This window comes from Myodes glareolus, chromosome 15 (genome assembly GCF_982192425.1).
Source record: "Myodes glareolus chromosome 15, mMyoGla1.1, whole genome shotgun sequence".
NCBI lineage: Eukaryota > Metazoa > Chordata > Mammalia > Rodentia > Cricetidae > Myodes > Myodes glareolus.
Genome location: NC_142040.1, coordinates 26,079,263 through 26,106,529, shown reverse-complemented (window position 1 = coordinate 26,106,529; position 27,267 = coordinate 26,079,263). Strand labels below are relative to the sequence as shown.

Sequence of the window (27,267 nt, the reverse complement as noted above, 5' to 3'; positions counted from 1 at the left end):
ATTGATGGCGTTTGGAGGTCAAGCCGCGGCGACATAACCAGGGAGAGGTGAGGGAGCCAGGGTGGAGCCCCCTGATGGTATTAGTGGTTTTCTGAGAGGAAGAGAGACGTGGGCTGATGTATTGTAGTGTTCTCATCCGATGGGGAGAGGCGACAGAAAGAATATCTTCCGTAGATGCTGATATTGGCCCCAGAAATCTGGAACTGTGAAAATAGCTTTCTTTTCTGTATAAATGAATCAACTTGTGGTTTCCTGTTAGAAAATGGCCTAGGAGACTCCTTCCGTGGCTAAGACAGGAAGTACGATGTATGGACCTATTTCTGCCCAGCCGACCCAGCCTAAAACCAGGCAGTGGTGGCACACCACTTTAATGCCAGCACTCAGGAGGCAGAGGCAGGCAGAACTCTGCAGGTTAATGCCAGCCTGATCTACAGAGCTAGTCTTAGGATAGCCAAGGCTACACAGAGAAACTCTGTCTCGGAAAGAAAAACGTCCAATTAGGCTTCAAGCAGGTGGTGGATACACCAAGGACTCCCTCCTCCTCGGGGGCAGTGTTGTCGTTTGCACAAACCTTGCTTTGGTAGGACAGAAACAAAACCACAATGCAGTGCCATGTGTGACTATAGAAAAGCAACCCCTGATGCAACAGTGACTTGAGAAGTGATCATTATTATTATTATTATTATTATTATTTTATTTATTAATGCACAGATGTTTGTATGAATGAATGTAAAGCAGAAAGACAGCTTGCCATTGTCTCATAAACCAGCAGTCTCCACTTTCTGGAAACCCACAACAAAACTTCAGGCTTCACTTCTTGGACCTTATTCTCCTAAACAAAGTTCAGCGTTTGTTATACTCTGTTAACCACAGAAACCCAAAGGTCCTTCTCTAACTAACGCACTGCGCTCCCCCTGCTCTCCCAGTCTCTGTGTCCTCTCATGTTGGGAGAGTCGTGTGTGGAGCCATGGAGCACAGCAGCAATCGCCCCGAGGACTTCCCACTTAATGTGTTCTCTGTCACGCCTTACACGCCCAGCACCGCCGACATGCAGGTGTCCGATGATGACAAGGCAGGGGCCACGCTGCTCTTCTCGGGCATCTTTCTAGGACTGGTGGGGATCACGTTCACTGTCATGGGCTGGATCAAGTACCAGGGTGTCTCCCACTTTGAATGGACCCAGCTCCTCGGGCCCATCCTCCTGTCCGTCGGCGTAACGTTCATCCTGATCGCTGTGTGCAAGTTCAAAATGCTATCCTGCCAGCTATGCACGGAGAGCGAGGAGAGGGTCCTGGACTCGGACCCGACTTCCGGAGGACAGTCGTTCGTGTTCACTGGCATTAATCAGCCCATCACCTTCCACGGGGCCACCGTGGTGCAGTACATCCCTCCTCCTTACAGCTCTCAGGAGCCTCTGGGGATGAACGCCGCCTTCCTTCAGCCCATGATTAACCCTTGCGGCCTCGGCCTTGTACCTTCTAGCGGAGCGGCGGCCACCATCCCAAGTCCCCCTCAGTACTATACCATCTACCCTCAAGACAATGCTGCATTTGTGGAGAACGAGGGCTACCCTCCTTTCGTGGGTGTTGGAAATGACAGGTATGCGGGGTCCCGGGATCTCTGCTCTCCCGTTCAGCGTCACAATGAGTATAGATGGCTAGGTTTGGACCTCCAGGCAGGTGACGGGGACCATAAATGTCGATGTAGCCTGCCGCCCAGAGTGGCGGCCGCGCATCTCCGCAAGGGCAACTGTGCTTTGTGCTGTTTCAGGCCCAGCTCTGATCCTGACCAGCTAGAAGGGACGCAGACGGAAGAAGAGGACTGTGTACGTTTCTCTCCTCCCCCCTATGAGGAGATATACGCCCTCCCTCGCTAGAGACTCTAACATTAGGGCACGGACATTTAAGTCATTGTGTTGTGGTATTTGGAGAGATGTGTGTCGTGATCTTCAGACGTTAGATGCCAAAGCCGCTCAGGCAACCTTACAGATGACATTTAAGGTAGGAAAGGAGTGGGGGTGGGGATGTGAAATGTTTCAAGGCTGTTAAATTAAGCTGCCCTGGGTAAGTTCACAAGTACTACAGGTTTGAATCCTCTCAGCTGAGAAATTCTCCGCTTTTGGAGGCATCACTTAGGGCTAGAATGATATGTAGTGTGCTCTGTGCCTTGGGTTTGATCTTCAGTGCCAGAAAAATGAAACCAAAACACAAACCAAGTATAATCCCTCTACGTAAGGTTCAGGAGGAAAATGTCACCTCTCTCCCCACCCCCTACTCTGCCCATTTCCAGGCATTAGTGCCTGAGGAGTTTTAACTCCACTGGCCAGGGCATCTTTCAGAGAGATGGAAGCGGGGCGGGAAGGAAGCAGGAAGAGAAAGTCGGCCCAATCAGATTTCCCTGCACCCTGGCCTTCCAAAGCAGACTTCCTTATCCCCCAACAACCTGGTTGCTCTCTGGTCTCCCTTGAAGCCTTTGGATCTGGAAGAGTCTGTAAAAGAAGTAAAGCTGGAAACCCATTAACAAATAAATGAATAAATAGAGCGGAATAAAATACTGCCTGGTGTTAGAATGGTGTCGGATGGCTGGTGAGACCGTGTGGAAGAGAGCAGCAGGAAAAGAATAAAGCCAGAAGCTGTCACCAGGCTACAGGGACTCTCGCTGCTGTTGTCTCCTGCAAGGTTGAAGTTCAAGGTGTCACAGCCAGGAGTGAGCTCCTGGACCCCCCAGGCGAGGATCTGCTGACTTGAACTAGCTCAGCCAGATCCCCACAGGTGAGAAGCCTTCACACATTCCTCAGAACAAAGAAAGCTGATCTCCTTTATCTTTCGAAATCCCAATAGAGTCGTCAGCAGCCAGGACAAAGCTGCAACTCTAGGAGGTTTCTCAAGGTTTACAAAGAGAAAGGGCCATTCAGGGTAAAGGTGTTTTCCCCAGAAAAGATGCAAGGATTGGCAGGTCTTTAAGGTTTTGATACTGTGCTTTTTTATGGAGTTATATTTTTTATTTTCTATGAGAAATATCTAGATTTTTCAGTGATAGTAAAATAATCTTGGTCTATTATTGTGATTCATATTATACCTTAGGGATAAAATCTTTTTTTTTTTTTTAGGGAGAGGTTGAGACAGGGTTTCTCTGTTGCTTTGGAACCTGTCCTGGAACTAGCACTTGTAGACCAGGCTAGCCTTGAACTCACAGAGGTCCTCCTGCCTCTGCTTCCTGAATGCTGGGACTAAAAGTGTGCGCCACCACCTCCGGGTGGGATAAAAGCTTTTATAGTTATTTTTCACATTGGTGTTAGCATTAATAGAAAACTAGAAATCTCTACACTCAGCATGCTGACTCTCCATCCAACTTGTTCTTGAAATCCTGAACACTCACTATTTAGTCTGTCTCAGAATTCACTATGTAACTATGTAGATCAGTCTCGTAGAGATCCGCCTGCCTCTGCCTCCACATTGCGGAGACTATAGGCATGCACCAACATGACCAGCAAATTTCCCAGTTTTAGCTAAGGGTCTCTTACCTAAGGGCCACGGACTTGAGGGAGGAAATTAGGAGACAAAGACATAATAGAACATCATTAATGGCACGTTGACTGACGAACAACACAGCCCTGCTTCCCTCATCCCCTTTCTTCCCAACCTCGCCTCCTTTTATAATCATGAGTTGAGTCATAATGAACCTCAGAAAGGAAATGTCGGGAAAGAGCATTTGTATGGAGCCAGCTTGGACAAGGCAGACAGTCATCTTGGGGTTTCTGGTACAGTCAGCTATTCAGGAATGGAACCACTGGGTATGCTGCTCGAGGCAGGATAATCATTCAACATCACTGTTCCTTCCAGTCCCTGTGCCAACATAGGTGTCATTTGTGACCCCAACAATGCTACTTCAGGACTAATATCCTCGGAGTTCAAGGTGCGTGTGAGGTTCACAATAATAGGGGGACCAGAAAATTAGAAATTGGGAGCTAGGAATGTAGCTCAGTTGCTATAACACTTATGTAACGAGCACAGACATCTGGTTTGGTCCTCATTGCTACATATACTGGGCACGTTGGTCCATGCTTGCGATCCAAGCACTCTGGGGCAGAAGCAGAAGGGAAAGAAATTCAAGGTTGTTATCTGCTACAGATCACGTCTAAGGCCAGCCTGATATACACCTGACTTTATTGCAAAAGAAAGATAAGGTGGGAATTTGTTTTGTTTTTCAAGCCACGCTTATTTGTTGACATCTACTTTTTGTTGGCACAGCGACCACAAAGCCAGAAGATATTTGTGAAAAGCCAAACCGAGAAGGAACAGACACAGCTTGGCCCACGGTGCACTTCCAGTCTAGTGGGGAAATAGACAGTGGTTACTTTTCTCTGTTATCTATTGTTGACTCTCAGATTTCTATGCGGGATCTTGGGGAAGTCAGAGCCATTGCTTGTGTGACCCCAGGGAGTGCTATTCCCAGGACCAGCCCAGCTACTGATGTAGGTCAGGGAGAGAGGACTATGCCGGAACTTAAAGAAACATTTACATTATTAGAAAGAGAAGCGGGGAGTGGGGGGGACAGCACACAGAGGGAGGAGCCTGCAAATCGCTGTGGGAGGCAGAAGAAGAGGCAGCAGGTGGGTTGTCTTACCTGCTACAGCTGCCCTGAAAGGGAGCTTCAGTATTCAGTCTTTCGTCTGCACGGGAGTGAACTTGCTCATTTTTTTTGCTGCGAGACAGCCCCACCACACTCCATTTTTGTATTTGGGAGTGGCTAAGGCTGAAATATGGGAAACCCACTGAGGGACATCTGGCCTGTGACTACCAGGTCCTCTCTTGGACTCCTGGTCAGCCAGTGTGTGTTCTCAACCGATTTCGGTTGCTGCCAAACTGGTTACCTTTGCACTTTCTCTCCACATCTTATCAAGGGTGAATGTGAGACTGATCTGGGGACAGGGGACTGGAGCCAGCCCTCTGGTTTTCTGTCCCCTCCTTAGATGATCTGTGAGGGAGGCAGCCTGGCTCCGGACAGACACTGAAGGAGTCTAATGTCCAGCTTTCCAAGCGTGTAGGCTTTGTGTGAGGGCCCTTGTGAAGCAGAGGGCTATTTCATTTTTATCTCTCTGGAAGAAAGCCACTCCATTCTAATTAAGTCACCAATAGTAACTTTATGTGACTAAAGGAGACACACCATTGTCTGCCCAGCCCCCAGTTCCGCACCCTCTCAGGGAAGGTCAATGCAGTGGGAACAACCCAAGGAGTCGGTGACCTACGAGTAATGAGAGGGTTAACGTGTAGCCTTGCGTCCTGTACTTTCATCACTAATTACATTTTCTGAGGTGAAAAGGCTTGGTGATCAGAGCCAATTTTCCATTTCTTCAATTTGAATTAAAAAAAAAAATACTCTCTCTTATCGCCGTCCCTCTGTCCCATTGAAACCTTCCTTCTCAACAAGTGCCTCTCCTACTTGTGCGTATGTGTGTGTGTGAGTGTGTGTGTTTGTATATGTGTGTGTGACTGTGTGTGAGTGTATGTGAGTGTACACATGAGTGTGTGAGTGCATGTGTGTGACTCTGTGAGAGTGTATGTATGAGTTTGCATATATGTGTGTTTGTGTGTGAATGAGTGTGTGTGTGTGAGTGTGTGACTGTGTGACAGTGTGTGTATGAGTTTGTGTGAGTGAGTGTGTGTGACTGTGTATAAGTGTGTGTGAGTGTATATGTGAGTGAGTGTGCATGTATGTGTGTGTTGTGTGTTTGGTCCCTTGAGTTTCACGAGGGTCATTTGCATGAGCACGGGGGTGAACTCGTTTGCAGTCTGACGCGTTCCTCGTGTTCAGCACTTCACTGAAACCCTCATTGAACAGCGCTCAAAAACCGTCTTAGCTCATGAAAACGAGGACCCCATGCAGCTGAGGCTCCTGCGAAGCGAACCAGCCGCTGAGGTCTCAGCATTTCTTCCTACCTCAGTGGGTTCACCAGCCATCGAGTTGCCCACTAGCCACAAGAATTGTCTTGGCTGTGATCTGGGCCGTGGGACCAGCTGCTGGGGCAGCATTAGTGAGCTGACCCAAGATGGGGGCTGCTGTGTGAGGCAGAGCAGTAGGGGCTGACCTGAGGACAGCTCTCCCCGGAGGGACTCTGGTGGCGTAGGGGCCACGTGGGAAGCCTTTGGCTCCCACAGGCATCCCAAACGCGTGGTGACTCAGTAACTAGAACTGCAAGACTCTGTGGGAGTATTCTAAAGAGGGATCTGTGACCTGTTAGGCCATGGCCCAGAAGGCTTATCGGGGTGCAATGTCTTTGTCTCCTCCCTTCACACTCAGCCTCCAGTGGGGCCATGCAGTAGACCACCTACAGAGAACTCAAAATGTTGCTGAGAAAGCTTTCAATTACAGGAAACAAGTGGGTTTTAAAAATATTTTATTAGTTGTTGTAATTAAACCCACACAGATAAGACTTTTCAACTTAATACTGTGTGTTACCTCTGTACAAACAAAAAAAGGGAACTCAACATTTTTAATAAAACTATTCACTCCTGTACAACGGTAACTCGACATGGCAACCTTGTTCTCCAAAGTTGACAACATAGTTAGTGTCCAAAAATCAAGTATATGTGCATAGATCTCATTTTATGTTTGTATTAAAAGACCAATAACACTTATTGAAACATCCAGAACACTTCATTGAAACAACGTAAAAAAAAAAAAAAAACCCTAGAAAAGAACACAGTTCTGTTGAGGCTGTGGGACCCGTATCACTTCTTTTTTTATTAGCTTGTCGATCATCATCTGGACGAAGAACATTCTGGTAGCACCACTGAGAACAGCTCTGATAAGTCAGGGTCACTACTGTGCATTGTGGGGCAGGTACAAGCTGTTCTACAACCATAGAGGTTGGGCACTGGCCTATAATGGCAGCACCAGGAGATACACTGAACAGGGACTGTTGAAGACTTGGGCCGACTTTGGGGCCCTCTGTTTCCAGCAAAGGGCCCCAAAGATGGCATGGAGAGAGGCTTGTGAATGAAAGAGACAAGTTCCTTAAGAACCCCCTAGATGGGCCTGCTGGTTTTCTCTTGTAAACTCAGCACTGGGAGATAAAGGTGGGGGGCTGAGGCAGGAAGATCCCCACAAGTTCAAAACTAACCTGGGATACACAGGGAGTTTTAGCCCAGCCTAGGCTAAGTCTCAAAACAATGACAACAAAAGCACGACAAAGAGGTTAACATCAGCTGGGAGCAGACGGGAGCAGACGGGGTCTCCTGGTTGCAGAGCTGACAGCCATTGACACTTTTGGTTAGGCAGGCCTGAGCTCACGCAGACTTGAGAAGCAAGACCAGAACTTCCATGGCAAGATGCTTCCACGGAGCCCTTAGGACACACCTTTTCTCTCCTGAGCCTGGGAGGGGCAGATCCCTCTTGCAGCACCGGGTCAGCACAGGTGTAGGCTCGCCAGGGACTCCCCTCACTTCCCCTTTGCTCTACTAAGCCCATATAAGGCAACTTTCCAAACTCACCCTGTGGCTTTTGGCTACACAAACAGCCCTTTCAGCTCTCCCCTTGCTTTTCTTCTTCTTGATGCAGTAGAAAAATAAAGCCTCTTGTTTGTGGAGCGCTGACCTTGGGTGTCCGTTTTCAGCTTCAGTCTTGTGCGACTCCCTTTGGCCTTCTTTGTTATTAGATCAGGGGAGTAAGATTTCACTGTACCTCAATACTATGGGGGTGGCTATATCCCAGGCAGACGCCCCTCTCCAAAGCCAAGACATGGAAACCTGTCAACCGTGAGTTGAGAAGTTCCAGCATTCTTCAGATATGATGTGGTCTAGATCCCAGCATTGTCCCCAGCTGTCACACATAATCTGAAGGCTATCTTAATGCCTATGACACACACCATCAGCATCCATAGGGGCCTCACTGGTCCTGCACATGACCAATACTTTGTCCCTGTTGAGTAGCAGAATGGAGGTGAAAATATAAGAACTTTCCAAAAGATGACAAATAACTTAATCTGTTAGCTGTTTGCAGGATTCTGTTTGTGTTGAGATGGAGTCTTGCTAGAGTGCCCCAACTGGTCTTGAACTTGTGGACTCAAGTGACCACTTCACTCAGCATTATATTAGATGTGATTATGGGCATACGCCTTCGTATCTGACTTTTGGAGTTCTGCCTTGTGCGAACACACACATGTGTATGTATACATAGAGAAGTCAGAGGCCTGTCTTTGATATCGTTTCTCAGTTGACATCCATCATTTTTTTTTAAAGCAGAATCTCTGGCCTGGAACTCACTAAGTCGGCTAGGCTGGCTGGCCAGTGAAGCCTAGGTATGCACCTGTCTGTCTCTCTCTGGGATTTTAAACACATATATAGCCAAGTCAACTTCTAAAAATTGGTTCTGGGGCTCGAGGCTTAAACCTAGTTCTTCATGCTTGCACGCAAGTACTGTCTCAACTGGGCTATCACTCCTCTCCTTTCCAGTTATTGGAGGCCACTCATTCATTCATTCCCGGTTGCTCAGACTTCCGAAATAATCACACAGAAATTTGTACTAATTAAATCACTGCTTGGCCTATTAGATCTAGCTTCTTTCTAGCTCTTAAATCTTAAATTAACACATTTCTATTATTTTATATTTTACCACAAGGCTCATGGCCTACTGGCAAGGTTCCAGCTGGCAGCTTGTGTTTTTCTTCTCTGGCTGCTACATGACTTTTTCTCTGGCTCCGCCTACTCTATCTCTGTTTGGATTTCCTGCCTGACTATACTGCCAATGGCCAAAAGCAGCTTTATTCATTAAGCAATAAAAGCAACACATAGAGAAAAGGTCCTCCCACACCATTTCCCCTTTTCTGTTTAAATAAAAAGGAAGGTTTTAACTTTATTTTAACATAGTAAAATTGCATATAACAAAACAGGTGTCAAGCATGAATTACAGTTACAATATTCATATCTACTTTATCTTTTATCACAACTAAAGAAAACTATAATTATAACTATCTATTCTTCAGCTCTGTCAAAGACTCCAGAAGGATATAATATTACCTAAGTAAACAGGAAGTGCATTGTAAGCAACTTTCAAAACTCTAGAAATGACAGAGACATAACACTGCCTGGACATTCACACCCTAACCCTAATGCCTCTTTGATGTCCATCATCTTCTTGAAGTAGACTGGTGCTGCCAGGAGCAGAAAATTGTCATGAAGATTCCGAAGCTTTTTTTTTTTGAAGATTTATTTGTTTATTATATATACAACATTCTGCCTCCATGTATGCCCACATGCCAGAAGAAGGCACCAGATCTCATTACAGATGGTTGTGAGCCACCATGTGGTTGCTGGGAATTGAACTCATGACCCCTGGAAGAGCAGCCCTCCTCCATCAAGTGCTCTTAACCACTGTGCCATCTCTACAGCCCCCCAAGTTTTAAAATATTTTAAATGCCATATTCTGAAGGTCTCTGAAAGATTTGAAGAATACTTATCTAACTGAAATATATCTCTCTATATATAGAAAACCTAACATGACTTCAAGCTTGACTATTATAGATAATTGTCTATTAACCTGTATTTCTTAATTATACATTACATTTTTAAATGAGATATGCAAACACAATGCCTTAATCAAGAGCATAAATATACATATAACAAAATTGACCTTAAATTTGTATCAATAAACCAAGATCCATTCTAATGCAAAAAACATCCATCTCCATATCCCCCTTTAAATGAAAACAATCATTTGTAAAGAGTATTTGGGAATTTGGGCATAGTTCTCTTCAAATTGCTTCCAACTTTTTGTTGGACAAAGTAATTTTAGGGGGTGTTCATGGCGACCTTTCAGGGGGTCTTGATCCACCAAATCACTTTAGTCTGGAAGGAATCCACAGGTCCCCATCCTCTGTGGAAACAAAAGATGACCCTCTTTTCCAAAGCAACAAATCCTTAGACCTAAATTTTGAAGTCAAGATACCTTTAAAACATATATGTTGGTTTAGTTTGGTAACCTGTACAACGAAATGTCTCTCTGTTCTTAGCTCATTCACAGTCAAAAAATTCAAAACAAACCCAATAATATACATAATCCAGACTCTCTGTGTATATTACATCTTTATGTAGCTTATTTTTCTTTATTCCTTTTATCTATGACTCTCTGTCTCTTTACAGACTTTGTTTTATTTTTATAATCATTTACTTCCTTTTATAACTGTCTATATTCTTTTTCTTCTGTCTCCCAAGCCTATATACGTTTATCCAACACTGTGACCCATTTAGAGGTCTTTTCCATCTGGATTTGTCTTTATTGCATGTGTATCTGTAATTAATTTTTGACCAGCATTTTTTAAATGCTAAACAGGTGTGGACCAACTCCATGGTCCTGCCTACTTGCTCTTCCCAGTCCAACATGGCGGAGTCATGTTCACTGCCTCTGAGAGCTACTCTTTCAGCTCCAGATACAGGAAGAACAGTCAGTGCTTTTAACCTCTGAGCCATCTCTCAGTGCCCTTAATTCTGTTTTTTGGGTCTAGAATTCCTTTCCAGACTTTCTCAGGTTTTACATGGATGTAGTCAGCCCACATTGGCATGCCAGTTTGTTGTTGGAGTCCCAGAATAACCACACAGAAACTGTATTATTTACAATACTGTTTGGCCAATAGCTTAAGCATCTTTCTAGCTAGTTCTTCCTTTCCTTTCCTTTCCCTTCCCCCTCCCCCACCTGTCTCCCTCTCCTTTTCCTCCTCCTCCTCTTCTTCCTCCTCCCCCTCCTCCTCTTCTTCTTCTTCTTCTTCTTCTTCTTCTTCTTCTTCTTCTTCTTCTTCTTCTTCTTCTTCTTCCTCCTCCTCCTCCTCCTCCTCCTCCTCCTCCTCCTCTTCTTCTTCTTCTTCTTCTTCTTCTTCTTCTTCTTTTTTTTTTTTTCTGGGACAGGATTTCTCTGTTTAGCCCAGGCTGTTCTGGAACTTACTCTATAGATCAGGCCGACCTCGAACTCAGAAATTCAACTGCCTCTGTCTCCTGAGTTCTTTTTCTTTTTTCGAGATAGATTTTCATTACATAGTCATGCTGGCCTCAAATTTATGATCCTTCTGTGTTAACCTCCAGCAGGCTAGGATTATAGGTCCGTACTACCTGGTCTGGTCTGGTTGTTGCTTGTTTTTCTACAGGATTAATGTCTTCGAACAAACAGAAGATGATGGTAACAGTCTAGCAGGTCTGTGTAGCCATCACCCAACCTCAGGGGTGGCCAACTTAGAGCAGTGCCATGCACAGTCACCTGGACACTTAAAAAAATCTATCAAATTATTTCATCTAAAATATTTTATTAAGTCAGGCAGTGCTGGCGCACACCTTTACTCCCAGCACTCGGGAGGCACAGGCAGGCAGATCTCTGTGAGTCTGAGGCCAGCCTGGTCTACAGAGTGAGTTCCAGGACAGCTCAAAATACAAAGAGAAACCTTGTCTTGAAAAAAGCCATAAAATAACTTTTAGTGTGTGTTTTTTTTTTAAAAAAAACAAACCTCATAAACACTACAACACCTATCACTACACTTTAAGATGTATACTTGCCTCATGTCATCAAATACCTAGTCATTTCACAACTGCCCCTTCTTTCTAATTCTCATACTTTCCTTGATTTGCATCAAGATCCCAACAAAATGAGATGTTTTTACTAGATACCCAAGTACCCAAATCTCTAGCTGTTTTATACTCTATCTCTGGTGGCAGAGAGTTTGTGGATGATTCATAGTGGTGAACAGATTTTACTTCCCAAACAAAAATGCTTTTTGAGGATTTTCCACTCCACGTCTCTTTGTCAGCAGCCCCATACTGTAGGATTCCTATGGAATTTGTAGATTTGACCCCGACTTTAAACATATTTTTGGACCCCCCCAAACAGAGGCCTAGAAAAGAAAAAAAAGCATAACAAGAGAAGAAATTTGGGTGTTTGAGAATTATCTTCCACAGAATAGTTTTGGGAGCTTCGGGAATCCTTGACAAACTTCAACACTTTGACCTGGTCAATACTTTTTTTTTCCTTTAAAAATCTTTGCCTAGGAACCATAAAAATTCCTTTGAACATCCCCAAACCAAGAGTAAAGACCTCTCACTTGCTCTTTATTAATATATTGCCCTGTACGATTTTGCTCTCAGAGGTGTGCGCACACTCATTCACCTGTACGCTCTTATTATGTAGTCTGATTTATGGATTTCTTCCCCACTTACTACGTGTAAATCATCAAGGTTTTTATGTCCCAAGAAGTCAGCAGTTGGCTATAAAATCAACAGAAAGCTGCAGTAAATAAAGCTTTGCGGGGTCGCTGTGGAAGAATCGATGACAAACCAGAAAGCAGAGACGATGCCTGGGGAACCGTTCTCACTCGCCTTAGGAAGCCACAGCGGTCTCAGACAGGGGATTTTGTTTGTCTTGAGCTTTTAAGAAGATAAATGACCAGACGAACGGGTAAGGAAATCCGTTCTCTGGGTTTCAGACGTTTTCCTCTAACAAGGATTCCTCTCTGTGTTGCAGAACCTAAAGGGTTGTAAATCATAGACTCGAGCAAGAATGCGCGCCCCAGCCCGTGTCCATAGGTGAGGCAGAAGGAGAGGACTGTTTTCCCAGGCCAGCCCTCTCAGACCTTCGTTCGAAAGAGTAGCTTTTCCAACGTGGACCCGAGAGCGGTGCATGCTGGGCATCCCGATGCTAAGGAGGCAGAGGCAAGGCTTAAGCCAGGTAAGCCAGGGCTATACAGAGACACCCTGCCTCAAAGGTAGAGAAATAGCTGGTTGGCATACTCCGGCAGACGTTGAAGAGGCAGAGGCACGGGATTATGAGTTCGTGGCCAGCCTGGGCTACACATTTTCTCATCCAACCTTGTGAGTAAAAAACCAGTACCTAAGTAAATAAATGAACGTATAAATAAGTGTGAAAATATTCTTGTATATACTTAATATTGTTACATATGGAAAATCCCCTAAATTGTACGCAAGAACTGGTAATGATTATTCCTGGGATAGAAAAATGGAAGACTCCTTTTCCACTTCAGTGGAACTAATGACTTTTTAAAAACGCATTCATATATTACCTGTTTGCAGTTATTCACATGAATTCACAGGCATTTTCGTCCAGTTTGGTTTCCATTGCTATAATAAACATTACACCCAAAAGCCACTTGGGGAGGAAAGGGTTTATTAGGCTTCCATGTCCGTCACTGCGGGAAGTCGGACAGGAACTCAAGCAGAGCAGAGGCAGGAGCCTGAAAAAAGGCTGCTTATGGGTTTCTTCTCATGGCTTGCTCAGTTTGCTTTCCTTCTTATTTTAAATTTAGTAGTATCATTAATTATGTGTAAGTGTGTGTGTGTGTGTGTAAATGAACGTGGGTGTGTCAGATCCCTCTGGAACTAGTTTTACAAGCGGTTGTAAGCCTCCATGTGGGTACTGGGAATTGAACTCAGGTCTTCTGCAAGAGCAGGACACGCAGCCATCTCTCCAGCTGTTAGTTTTATTACGCAACCCAAGTCCCACCCACCCAGGGGTGACACCACCCGCAGTGGGCTGGGCCTGCCGACATCAATCATTAACCAAGAAAGTGCTTCCCCAGACTTGCTCACAGGCTAACCTGAGGGAGGCGCTTTTCTCAGTGGAGTTTTCTCCTTCTCAGATAACTCTAGCTTATGTCAAGCTGGCAAGAAAACAAACCAGAGCAGATACAACAAAATAAAAGGAAAGTTTAAATAAAGGTAGAAGAGGTAGGGAAAGACCAGCATCTCTCTGTGGACGTCTACTGTTGAGCTTGTCTTATCGGGTTCCGCAAGGACTAGTTTTCGTGGACGCTGCGGCAGTCTGTGGAGCAGAAACACGGATGACACGGACACGCGTGTGATGTATACACAGCACTGTGCCATGATGTGCACAGCACTTCCACGTCAATCGAGCGCTGCGAGCCTCTGGAGCAGCTTTCATCTGGTATTCCCACGCACTGCTGAAGTTCCCTGATGACATGCCCTGGGCCACAGCTGCGTGCACTTTCCCAATCCGGACCCCCCCCCCCCCCCCCCCCCGCCCGCTATGCCCTGGAAAACCGTGTGGTGCCAGCAGCAGTCCGGGTTCTCAGGAGGCACCACCTTCTACCTAGAGAGGGGAAAATGGGAGGAACCAAGCAACAGGCTGTCCTGGCAGGCTGGGAGCTGCTAGGGTAATTAACTCCCTCCCTGGGAGGGGAGGTGTGGGTAGATGGAACCCAGGAGGCAATCTGGCTCTTTGAACCAACTGGGACACTACCCAGAGGCTTGGTGTGACCCTGGCTTCCCTGTAAGGACACCCTGATCCCAACACTCCAGGCCCGATGTACAGAAACATGACCGCTGTGACTTTGGTGAAATCCTGCCCTGGGCCATCCATTGAGGCTCTTTGGAGCTCAGGCACATCTACTGTTCACACCCTTTAGGTCTCTGTGGGGCTCAGGCACACCAACTGTTCACACCCATCAATGCTCTGTGGGGCTCAGGCACATCTACTGTTCACACCCATCAATGCTCTGTGGGGCTCAGGCACACCCACTGTTCACATCCATCAGGGCTCTGCGGAGTTCAGACACTCCTATTGTTCACACCCCTCAGGTCTCTGTGGGGCTCAGGCACACCTACTGTTCACACCCTTCAGGTCTCTGTGGGGCTCAGGTACATCAACTGTTCACACCCCTCAGGTCTCTCTATGGGGCTCAGGTACATCAACTGTTCACACCCCTCAGGGCTCTGCAGAGCTCAGCTCAGGCACACAATTCTCAAGGAAGCCTTTAACCTGTTTGGAAAGCACAGTTTCACAGATATGATGGTTCCAAGGCCCTCAGGATGACGATATTATTATTCTGGGTCGTCTAAGTGGGTCCTACCTCTAACTACAGGTATCCTTAAACAAACGAGACAGAGGAAGATCTTACAGACTAGAGAAAAGGCCGATTCCTAATATTGGTAGAGACTGGAAAGACGTGGCCACCAGCCAAGGAATGCCAGCAGCCACCAGGAGTTGAAAGACGAAAGGAACAGACTGTCCCCTGGAGTTTCCAGATGGAGTTCAGTCCTGGCACCATCTTGATTCCAGACTGTGAGAGAGTAAATTTCTGTTGTTTTAAGTCACCCCATTTGTGGTAGTTTGTCATAGTCGGCACGGGGAAGTAATGAGAGCAGCGTATTGGTCAACAGCAGTTATATCCTTAGCCAAGTGTGGAGACACACATCTGTAGCTCCAGCCCTTCAGAGGCAAAGGCAGGACTGCTAAGTTTAAGGCTAGCCTCGGCCACACAGTAAGACCGTGTCTCAAAAACCAAATAAATGAATTAACTAAATTACAATTTAAAAATATTCTTCTCTAGTACTTATAGTAAAAACGAAACCTGGCTTGTACTCAGGAAGCTGAGGCAGAAGGGCTCAAAGTTCAAGGCCTGCCTGGGCAACCTCTTTCACAATATAAGGTTTAAGAAAAGTGTTTGGGAGAGCAATTGTGTAGCGTATGGCTTAGGTTCAATCCTCAATGCAGAGGGAACCAAATGGCAGCTTCATTGCCAAATGCCTTACAGAAAGGGCTAAACATCAAGCCTTGAGACCGTATCTTTTCAGTAGTCTGGGACAAGGTAAGTACACACAACACACTTCTGTTGCACTTTGCTCTGAAGACATCACGTCTGTAAGGGAGCAGCCAGGCTGAACCGACAGTCTCTCTCAAGGACCATTTGAACTTATTAACCAGGGTGTGGCGGCTCATGCTTGTCATTCCAGTACTTGGAAGGAAGAGGCAAAGGGGTCAAGGGTTCAAGTCCAGCCTGGGCTGTGTAGTACAAGCTAATTTCAAAGATAAAAATACAAAGATTGATAGGCAGCTCTGAGGGACTCAGCCTCAAGTGTTTGGGAGAAAGGACGAAGAGTGAATCTGCTACCTCAAGTGAAGTACCTGAGACGTTTGTTGAGCCGCAACCCTCAACCTTTCGCAAGAAAGCAAGAACTTTGGGAAGTAATGCTCACGATTAGCTTGACAGCATCCCCAAAGTAGACCTTTGCTCTAAGACCAGTAGTGATGCTTTAAAATGTGATATAAGGAGTATACAATGAAATGTGTCTCCATTCAAAGGGTCTGCACAGCACAAAGTACGAATGTTTCCATATGACTGGCAGGATGTTGTACAGTCACGTGTGTGGGAGAAGACATCCGATGTAGAAACAGACCAGTCCCCATGACTGTGACATGACACTGTACAATAACACATGTGGGAGAAAACCCACGCAATGAATACATAAACAGAGCAGTGCATTTTAACGTAAAGAGTACCAGGCCTTCACGGATATGGCTTCAGACTCTATGCTACAAGTGACCTTCTCAGATAAACTATCACATGAATTTTGATGTCAAATCAAAGAGAAATATTCATATTACCTGAAAAGTCTTTTTAAAACCATCTCCTTGCTTTCCAACTATACATCTACAAGGGGTCTGAGTTTATTAATATAATTTATCTGGAACAAAATCGCAGCTGACTGAAGGCAGAAGTTTTGGGGACTTTTGCTTTGGAAAACACATTACTTAACATGTAAAGGGCTTGTACTTTTTATTTTAAAATAAATGAAAGTATTTTCTATTTTTGGTTTTAGAATCAGTTATGGTAAATAATAAAATGTATTACTCACATAAATAAAACCTCTTGGCATTCCTAAATACTTCTTAAAAGTCTGAAACTTTTCTAATACTACAAGACTATGGGAGGCACATGGTAATGTGTCAGTTAAAAGACTACATTTCCCAGTTACCTTTGCAGCAATACTTGGATGGTGATGAGTTCTGGCTATTCAGAAACAAAGGGAAATTTGGGGAAAGGGCTACCTGAATGCCTACCTAAAGAACAGAGCAAGTTCTGCTTTTGCAGAATAACACAGGCTTGTATCTGATTATGAAAGCAGCCCCAGCAGCCACCTGCAGTGAAGTGGTGACTGTCGAGGAATAAAAAGATGCAAGAAAAATTAAAGGCATTTACCTCAATAACCTTGATTTTGCCTGATTTCCCGCTCTAGGATTCTGATAAAGAAAAACAAACTTGTTTATTCAATAAGTCTTGGTTAAATCACTATCATTTTATCTGCTATATGCAGTAGAACCCAACTGTACTGTTTCCCTTAAATGAGAAAATATGCTTAGACCAACCACAAAGGACCTAGCTATTTTTAAAACAGATTCCTCCCTTCTCCCTTTTCTCCTCCTCTTGCTCTTCTGCCTGTGAGAGTTTTGCCTACATGCAGATTTGTGCATCACATGTGTGATTGGTGCTGCAGAGGTCAGAAGAAGACATCAGATCTCCTGGAACTGAAGTTGTGGAAGATTGTATGCTGGGATTGAACCCAGGTCCTCTGCAAGAGCAATAAGTGCTCTTAACCCCTGAGCCATCTCTCCAGCCCCAGGACCTAGCCTTATAGGGGCTGTATACTAGTTCTTATTCATGTTTAAGATTTTATTCCTATATCAACCATTGTCTTAACATGGTGTTGAAAGAACATTCAAGAGCAATAGTAGAGGGCTGGAGAGAAGGTTCAGAGGTTAAGAGCACTGGGTGTTCTTCCAGAGGTGCTGAGTTCAATTCCCGGCAACTATATGGTGACTCACAACAACCAACAATGCGATCTGGTGCCCTCTTCTGGCCTGCAGGCATAACGCAGACAGAACGCTATCTGCATAATAGTTTTTTTTTTTTTTTTTTTTGTTGTTGTTGTTGTTGTTGTTTAAGATTAATACTAGAGAGATTCAGAAATTTGTTCCACTGTCTGAAGGACACTTAGGGAGTCTGGGTCACTGGGGCAGTTTATGAGTCAGGCTCTGAGCCATGAGCCTTAACAGCCCCGTTGTTATGGGGTACTCACCTCCCTTCCAGGGCTTAGCATGGTCCAGGCCCAATAGTAGAATAGCACATTGTTATCAGTGGCAAGATGGACTCTGATCTCTTCCTGCCTTAACTGCTGTTCTAGGGGCATGACTTAAACTTTTCTTAACTGAGGACAGAATTCAGTGTAAGCATGCTTAGGAGTGGGTCGGTTGCCATTTCCCAACTTCCCAAATCAAGTCTCTTGAACAAATTCCATCCTCACTCACGATCCGGGAACAAGCAGCTCAGCTCAAATGAGCAAAGAGGCTCCCCTCTCCTGAGCGCTGGTGGGAGGCCACAGCTAACCTCACTGAGTGTCTGGTTGGTTGTCGACTGCTCTCTTGCATCTCTCAAGCCATTATCAGCACAGTAACTGACTGATTTTGAAAGTATAGTCTTAGAAAGTCAACCTTGACCATGGAAGCACCCAGTAACCCACATTGTCTAAGCAAGGGTGATACTGTGTGGAAGCCTGGGTGGTCTTATCTCTTCTGGTTCCCAGGCCCTGTTACTGATGACTGAGGATATCATCTCAGTTATGGTTTCTCTCGCTGAGATAAAACACCATGACAAAAAGCAATTTGGGAGGAAAAGGTTTATTTGTCTTTTGTTTCTACATCATAGTCCATTATGGAAGGAAGTCAGGACAGGAACTCACACAGGGCAGGAATCTGGAGGCAGGAGCTGATATAGAGGCCGTGGAGGAGGCTTGCTACTTATGCCCTGCTTAGCCTGTTTTCTTAAAGAACCCTGGACCAACAGCCCAGGGATGGCACCACCCAGAATGGGCTGGGCCCTCCCCTATTGCTCACTGGTTAAGAAAATACTGTACAGGTTTACCTATTTCCAGAGCTTTTAGAGCAATAGTTCTCAGTCTGTGGGTCTTGACCCCTTTGCTGATTGCCTATCAGATATTTACATCGTGACTCAGAACAGTAGCAAAACCATAGCTGTAGAAATAGCAAGGAGATAAGTTTATGGTTGGAGTCACTACAGCACGAGGAACTGTACTCAAGGGTCTCAGCATGAGGAAGGTTGAGAGCCACTCTTCCGGAGCCATTTTCTCAGCTGAGTTTCTGTCGTCTCAGATGGCTCTTGTGTCAAGAAGACATAAAACCCAGTCGGCACAGGCATCGTTGGTGGAGAGTGGGGAGAAAGAGAGACACCTAAGAGCCCGACAAAGGCCCAGCAGAGTCTAGAAGGGAGATCGTTGGGAAACCCAAATGTCTACTAGACATCTCAGATCTGGTATGGGTTGGGGGCAACTCTACCTGTTACACACAGCCTCATAAGAATTAAACATGGCAAAATTCAAGATGTCATTGTTTTTTACCGCTGAGTAAAACTCTAATGTATATATGTTCCACACCTTTTTTAACCATTCTTCTATTGAGGGGCACCTAGATTGTTTCCAGGTTCTGGCTATTACAAATAGTGCTGCTATGAACATAGTTGAACAAATGCTTTTGTGGTATGATCTTGAATTTTGCATGCAAATGGATGGACATAGAAAACGCTTTACTGAGTGAGGTAACCCAGACCCAAAAAGAGGAATATGGTATGTATTCACTCATATGTGGATTCTAGCCATAATTAAAGGTCTTTGAGCCTATTATTCGTAATCCTAGAGAAGCTAAATAAGAAGGTGAACCTGAAGAAAATCATGTAGTTATCCTCCTGGATATTGGAAGTAGACAAGAGTGTCAGGCAACCTTGGGTGCATGGGGGGGGGAGGTTGTTGGAAGGGGAGAGGGTTAGAGAGAAGGGAGTAGGGGAGGAATGGGGAAAGCTCGGGGAATTGGGATGGGGGGAGGGAGGAAGGATGGATATGGGAGCAGGGAAGTATATATCTCAACGAAGGGAGTCATTTTAGGGTTTACAAGAGACTTGATTATAAAGGGGATCCCAGGTCCAAGGAGAGATCCCCAGATTGTTCTCTGGACAGAGGAGAGGGTGCCTGAACCGGCCTTGGCCCATAACCATACTAATGAATATTTTGCATATCACCATAGAACCTTCATCTGGCAATGGATGGAGACAGAGACAGAGACCCACATTGGAATACTGGACTTAACTCCCTAGGTCCAAACGAGAAGCAGAAGGAAAGAGAACGTGAGCAAAGAAGGCGAGATCAGAGGGAACCTTCATCCATTGATGGATGGAGATTGAGACAGAGACCCACATTGGAGCACTGAACTGAGCCACCAAGGTCTAAATGAGGAGCAGAAGGAGGGAGAACATGAACAAGAAAGGCAGAACTGTGAGGAGTGCGTTCATCCACTGATACAAGGGGATTGATCTAATGAGAGTTCACCAAGGTCAATTGGACTGGGACTGAACGAGCACGTAATCCAACCAGATTCTCTGAATGTGGCCGGATTCTCTGAATGTGGCTGGATTCTCTGAATGTGGCTGGCACGGGGTCTTTCTGAAAAGCCATTGACAATGACACTGGGACTTGTTTCCTCTACATATACTGGATTTTTGGGATCCAGTCTGTTTGGATGCTCACCTTCCTGGACCTGGAGGGAGGGGGGAGGAACTTGAACTTCCCACAGGGCAGGAAACCCTGACTGCTCTTAGGGATGGAGAGGGGAGGAGGAGAGGGAGTGGGGGGAGTGGGAGGGTGTTGGGAGGAGGGGCGGAAATGGAAACTTTTTAAATTAATAAACTTTTATAAAGAAAAAAAGTAAAAAAAGAATTAAACAAGGCAGTATGTGCCCATTAAAAACTCAAACTCTATAAGGCTATATGAATGCCAACTACAGCTATTCAAGCTTTTAAGTAGCATTCAAGCAAATGCATAGGGTTAATTAAAGTTTTAGCTTTTCTACTTTTTAACTGGGTGACTTTAAGCAAGTTCCTTAGCCTTGCTGAGCACAAGAAATAAGTACGTTATTCTAATCAAGATTGCTCACTTTAGCTGCCAACACGAGTAGAAGTGCTCTAGCATAGTTTAATAGGTGTCTTTAACGTACACAGATATTTTAATTGAAATAGAATTGTATCACTTCCCACTTTCTTTCCCTTTCCAACCCTTTCTATGCCCCCACTACCAAGGTGATATCTCTTTTCCTTTGATTATTGGCACACACACATATATACGTGCACACACAAATATGTAAACTCTTCCTGCTGAGTTTGGTTTTGTTGTTTGTGTGTTTAAGGTCTTAGGGCTGACCACTTTATGTTGGACAACTAACCTCATCCTTGGGAGAGGCTAAATTTCCCTCTGCCACCAGTCATTGGTTGCCTATAGTTCTTTGTCTAGGTGTAAAACCCCACAAAGCTTCCCCCTTCTGTTGGAAAAGGGCTGCTTGTTGGTTCCCAGCCGCCTGGCTAGCTTAGACCCAAAATAATCATATAGAAACTGGATTATTTAAATCACTACTTGGTCCATTAGCTCTAGCTTCTTATTGGCTAACTCTTACATATTAATTTAACCCTTCTCCATTAATCTGTGTATTGCCACATGACGGTGGCTTACCGGCAAAGTTTCGGCATGTCTGATTCTGGTGGTGGCTCCATGACATCTCTCTGACTCCACCCTTCTTTCTCCCAGCATACAGCCTAGCTTTCCCCACCTAGTTCTGTTCTTCCCTGCCATAGGCTCAAAGCAGTTCCTTATTCATTAGCCAATAGAAGCAACACATAGACAGAAGGACCTCCCACACCACCCCTCGACATTGGTATGTCCATTGTCACTGCCACTGCTCTGGTCTTCTCATATTTCTGTTTCTAGGAGAAACTGCTTCATAGCAGACTTCCTAGTATTTTACCTCTTACAATCTTTCTGTCCCCTTTCCTTGTGTTCCCTAAGCCATAGATGCAGGAACTGTGATGCAGATGTGTTCTATGGGGCTGGCCTCCCCACGATCTCTGCGTTATATCCAGTTGTGGTCTTCTGTGACAGTCTCCGTTTGCTGTAACCAGCAGTTCTTTGATGGGGTGGTGGTGGCAGCTACACTGATCTGTGTGCATGAGATGTAGACTATAGTGAGGAATTATGCTGGGCTGGCAAAGTGGCAGCAGTGGATGCTAAGATTTGTGTTTTCCATAGACCTGGGGAAGGTGGTTAGGTTTCCAGTACCAGGTCTGATTTCCCTCCTGTTGAGAGAGCCTTAAGTCCAGTCAGATGTTGTGACCACCAACATGCGAGTACCACTTACAGAAACTGTAAACATGCCATGGTGCATAGGTGGACATCACAACCTTTATGGATATCTTGCCATGTTGGTCATTGTTGTGGTTCATAATTGCCATAGCTGGTGGAACTATTAATTGTTTGCCGTTATTGGCAGGGTGAATAGTATTCTCTGGTGCCGTGGAAACAAGACTGCATGAAGGTTTTCAAGTCAGATCATCTAAATTCCTGTGCCCTAAATATTAATTATTTTCAGCAATAAGGACCTATCTTCAACCCCTGAGAGACTACCAAGGTTTATAGCAATAGCCTAGATTGTTTTGGGAGTTGGACTATCCTGACCAATCGTATAAAAGGAGGTTTCTTGTGCCCCATTCTGTGGTTATTGTTAGTCTTTAGTTATTATATAATCAGTCTGTTTACTGTCTGTCTATCTATCTATGTTTATATGTATTGTGCATAATTTTAGGTAAATATAAAATACTATGATTTCAAAAAAGTAAAATTTACCCTAATGTATCATTTGAAATTCAATGTTGTAGATGGAAGTTTCTGTCCTATCTGGTCCCGCAGCTGTTCAGTCCCAAAGAAACACACAGAGGCTTACTGCAATTATAAACTGTTTGGCCTATTAGCTCAGGCTTATTATTAACTATCTCTTAAAACTTAAATTAGCCCATAATTCTTGTCTATGCTTAGCCACGTGGCTTGGTACCTTTTCTCAGCACAGAATTCTCATCTGACTGGTGACTGCATCTCTGCCTGTCCTCTTCTCAGAATTCTCCTAGTCACCTATACTTCTTGCCTGGCTGGCTACTGGCCAATCAGCACTTTATTAAACCAATATGAGTGACAAATCTTTACAGTGTACAAAAGCATTATCCTACAGCACAATGTTTGCTCTGTTTGTGTTCAGTGCTGGAATCAAACTCAAGTTCTCGTGCATGCCAGGCAAGCACCCTTCTTCAGAGTCACACACCAGCCCCTCAATTTTATCACGCGACTAAAAGCCTTAGATAATTTTAGGTGGGATAAGTTCACTTTTCTGTCAGATGTAAGAAATCAGAGTAGTGCATTTCAGGGCTCCTTCCTCTGTTGCCAGGGACTCCAGCTCCTACTGTTCTGTTATATCCTCACTCAGCATGTGATTTTCTTCTTCTACGTAGCTTCATGGTCTGAAGTGGATGCTGAAGCTCCATTTTAAGAAACTGATGAGGAAAAAGGTGGATCTCACAGCTGATTCAACTCTTCCAGAAAGCATTTCTGGAGGCTTCATACTACAGATTCGGCTTATGTGTCGGTCAGTTCTACATCCTACAACCAATCAGATTAAAATATTTTTTTTAGGGCTAGAGAGATGGCTCAGAGGTTAAGAGCACTGCTGCTCTTCCAGAGGTCCTGAGTTCAATTCCCAGCAACCACATGGTGGCTCACAACCTTTTGTAATGAGGTCTGGTGCCCTCTTCTGGCCTTCAGGCATACACACAGACAGAACATTGTATACATAATAAATAAATAAAATCTTAAAAAAGAAAAGAATTTTTTTATTTTTTCCATTAAAAATTTACACTTCTTCCCCTCCTCCCATTCCCCTCCCACTCCCCCACTCTCCCTCCTCCCTCCCCTTCCTTCCTTAAGAGAGGGCAGGATACCCTGCCCTGTGGGAAGTCCAAGGTCCTCCCCCCTCCATGAGAAGAAAAATTTTAATTGCATTCCTGGTGAAAATGGGTTGCCTCTTTTGTCTTGCTGCTCTTCACTAGACAAACCATTCAGCAGCTACTCATACAGAGAGTATGTCCTGGGCATTATAGGTAATGTGGAGGTGATTGAAAGTATGAAGACTCTGCTAGTAGCTGCAGGTAAATGCTGTTCCGAGGTAAATAGGAAGCTTGAGTGTCTCTGGGTTTTGATAACCATGTGGAGCCCTAGAACTGATGATCCCTTATGATACTAAAGAAGGATTGAATTGGGTTTAGAAAAACAGGTCAGTTCAGACTGGGGTTCGGGTCCTAGCACCCACATGGTGGCTCACAAACATCTTTAACTACAGTTTCAGGAATTCAGCACTTCCTCCCGGCCTTTTTGGGCACAAGACAGCATACAGTGAACATACAGACATGTAGGCAAAACACGCAAAGACATAAAATTAAAAGAAACAACTCCTCTCTCTCTCTCTCTCTCTCTCTCTCTCTCTCTCTCTCTCTCTTTCTCTCGTCTAGAAAAAACCGTGTTTTGTTGTTGCTGTTCTGCTACAAAGAGTCAACTGGATTGAATAGGCATCTAATACTCTCTTCCATCTGTAGCATTCTCTCCCCACCCCCTGCTCCTTGTCCTGTGTCTCTTCAACTTCAGTCTGGATTCAAATATCTGCTCCAGAATTTGGAATTTAAAAACAAAATGTTTGTTTTTCAATCCCATTGCTGTACCACCAGCAGCGGTTTTGAGACGCCAAGGATAAATAAGCACAGCAGATGCAAGGCTTTAGAATGCTCACCTTGTACTTTCTGAATGACAGCTGCACACCCCACACATCAGCGAGTCAGGGAGACCCAGGCTGTAAGACAGGCCAGCTTTGGAGTCAGGACACCGAGGACTTGCTCGTGCCACATGTTTGTCTCATTTAGCCGAATTCTTGTGGGATTTTGGCCTCGTCCATCTCCCCATTTGAAGGCCATCAGTTGTTACAAAGCCGTTGACGTTGAATCGCTGTGGCAGGACCAGAGGACACTGACACATGCAGAACAGAGACCATTCCAGAGGTTGAGATCTAATGGGCTCTGATTTTCTGGGGTTTAACTCACCCCTTGATTTGGGAAGGTGACAGGAGGGGACGAGTAGGAAGCCAGACATGTTGGGGAGCCACCAGACTTCACTGGGGGCCTTTAGGGCCGTGTTTGGTGCAACTAAATTGCTAATTCAGCAAAATAAATAAATAAATAAATAAATAAATAAATAAATAAATAAATAAATAAATAAGACATAGTTCCTTTGTGGCCTGAGAGAAAAATGTAGCCTCTAAGGTGGCTGATTTGCAATCGGAGAATACCCTGGGTACCAGGGGAAATGGGCCAGATTCTTCCTAGAGCTTAAATTACGCTTTCCACCAAGCAATCAAAGCAGCATGCTCACCGGGAACTGGGCAGCCTACAAAATGGGGCTGGAAAGATTCTTGAGTTTTTAGCAGCCTCTGACTACCCCTCTTTTTTGTTGTGTTGTTTTTGGAACAAGGGTTTCTCTTTTTAACAGCTCTCACTGTCCTGGAATTTGGTTTGTGGACCAGGCTGGCCTTGATCTCACAGAGATCAGCTTGCCTCTGCCTCCTGAGTGCTGGGATTAAAGGTGTGCACCTCCACTACCACCACTGTCCGGCTGCCTGCTCCTTTGTCAGAGGAGCTCCTTCAAGGATGAGGCTTCAGATCTATTCTATCTTCAACCCTAACTCCAACCCAAGGGGAAAAAGAACAAGAGCAGATCCTGCATTTAGCCTGTGATCTCTTGAGTCATTGGGATAGTACAGGGTCAAGAGGGGCGTGCAGGGACAACTTGGAGGGCTACACAGGTCACGTACCACATGTCTCAAGGGTGCATCACTCACATCATGGATGGTTGTGTACCACATGTCCCCTGTGGGTGCCATTCACAGCACTGTTTGACTCCACATTTCTCAACTATGACTGAATGTTAGAATAATCTGGTCAGCTTTAAAAATCTCCAACCAGAGTGCAACTTAGATCTATAAAATTTGACTATCTGCGGGGGGGGGGTGTACCAAGGCTTCACTAACATTTAAGCACCCCTAAGTATTCCTACCCGCACCTAGAAAAGCTGATCATTGGATTCACAAGGACTTTGATGTGTGTGTTCTGCTGTACTGCTGTGCAGTCCTGCTAGGGGGTGGAGAAGCAAAGAGTTGGCAGAGGATGGTGGGAGAAAGGGATGCCTTCTAGAAAGGAAATAAATGGAAAAGAAACCTAGAGGCTGGGACTCGACCAATCCTGTGACTAGGACTGCTCACTGACTGGCTGGAAGATTTAAGCACTCTGCACATGATTTGCGTTCTGAGGTTTGTAGGATTTCAAATTTCCCCACTCTGAAATATCTCCCAGTTCATCAGTTTTACTGTGTGTGTGTCTCTGTGTGTATGTATCTATCTGTCTGTGCATGTGTGTCTCTGTGTGGGTATGTGTCTGTGCGGTGTGTGAATGTTCATGTGTCTGTGTCTGTGTATGTGTGTCTCTCTATGTGTGTATCTGTGAATCTCTCTGTCTGTGTTTGTGTGTGTTCATGTCTGTCTGTCTGTGTTCATGTGTCTCTGTGTGTCTGTGTTTCTGTGTTTGTCTGCCTGTCTGCGTGTCTGTGTGTGTATATCTGTGTGTGTGTGTCTGTCTGTGTTTATGTGTCTCTGTGTCTGTCTGCCTGACTGTGTGTCTGTGTATACATGTGTAAAGATAAGTCTGTTTACTAATGGATGGGGCTGGGGAGAAGGCCCACTCTGGGGAGAAGCACTTGGACCTGAGTTCAGGTCCCTAGGAACCATGTGAAAAACTGGGTACAGAAGTTCTGATCTGGAATCTTGGCTCTAGGAAGGCAGAGATGGACTGATAGATCTCTGGAGCACCCTTAGCCTAAATGACTGTGTGAGCTCCAGGTTCAATGGGAGACACTGTCTCAAAAACAAACAACAAAGGAACAACACACACACACACAAAAAGCGTAAGATAAGAATCAACCAAGGAGGGCTGGAGAGATGGCTCAGCGATTAAGAGCATTGCCTGCTCTTCCAAAGGTCTTGAGTTCAATTCCCAGCAACCACATGGTGGCTCACAACCATCTGTAATGAGGTCTGGTGCCCTCTTCTGGTCTTCAGGCATACACACAGAAAGAATATTGTATACATAATAAATAAATAAATAAATAAATAAATATATTTTTTTTTAAAAAAAAGAATCAACCAAGGAAGACACATGACATTGAACTCTGGCCTCCACATGCACACACACAAACACCCCCACTCCTAATGGTGCATTTTATATAATTGAAGCAACAGCCAGGGCTCAAGCCTCACTCCAGAGTCTGTGAAGCACTTGTCCACATCCATTAACTTCAGAGAGTTTGCCCAAGTGGTCAGGTCCTTGTCCCCAGCTATGGCCCAGACACCATTAGAACTGAGGTTTCCCATCCATCCAAACTAATGAGATTTTTTTTTCCTTTCTGTGCTGGGGATGAAACCCAAGGGTTTATACATGCTGGGCAA

At 44.9% G+C, this 27,267-nt stretch overlaps 1 protein-coding gene and 1 long non-coding RNA gene across 2 annotated transcripts; one reads left to right on the top strand and one right to left on the bottom strand.

Moving 5' to 3' along the window:
- Positions 1–889: 889 nt before the first annotated feature.
- Tmem174 (transmembrane protein 174) lies at positions 890–2,551 on the top strand. The gene is made up of 2 exons (XM_048441541.3): positions 890–1,599; positions 1,771–2,551. The coding sequence occupies exons 1-2, from the start codon at positions 968–970 to the stop codon at positions 1,874–1,876; spliced, it is 738 nt and encodes a 245-aa protein (XP_048297498.3). The 5' UTR covers positions 890–967; the 3' UTR covers positions 1,877–2,551.
- A 20,069-nt stretch (positions 2,552–22,620) lies between these two features.
- LOC146891635 (uncharacterized) lies at positions 22,621–24,903 on the bottom strand. The gene is made up of 2 exons (XR_014997206.2): positions 24,508–24,903; positions 22,621–23,327 (listed from the first exon to the last, which is right to left on the bottom strand). It is a non-coding gene; the product is annotated as an uncharacterized LOC146891635 (long non-coding RNA).
- Between the last annotated feature and the right edge of the window lie 2,364 nt (positions 24,904–27,267).

Coding starts and splice junctions, on each gene's coding strand:
- Tmem174 (XM_048441541.3), top strand. CDS start 968: ATGGAGCACAGCAGCAATCGCCCCGAGGACTTCCCACTTAATGTGTTC. Junction 1,600..1,770: donor GTGGGTGTTGGAAATGACAG/GTATGCGGGGTC, acceptor GTGCTGTTTCAG/GCCCAGCTCTGATCCTGACC.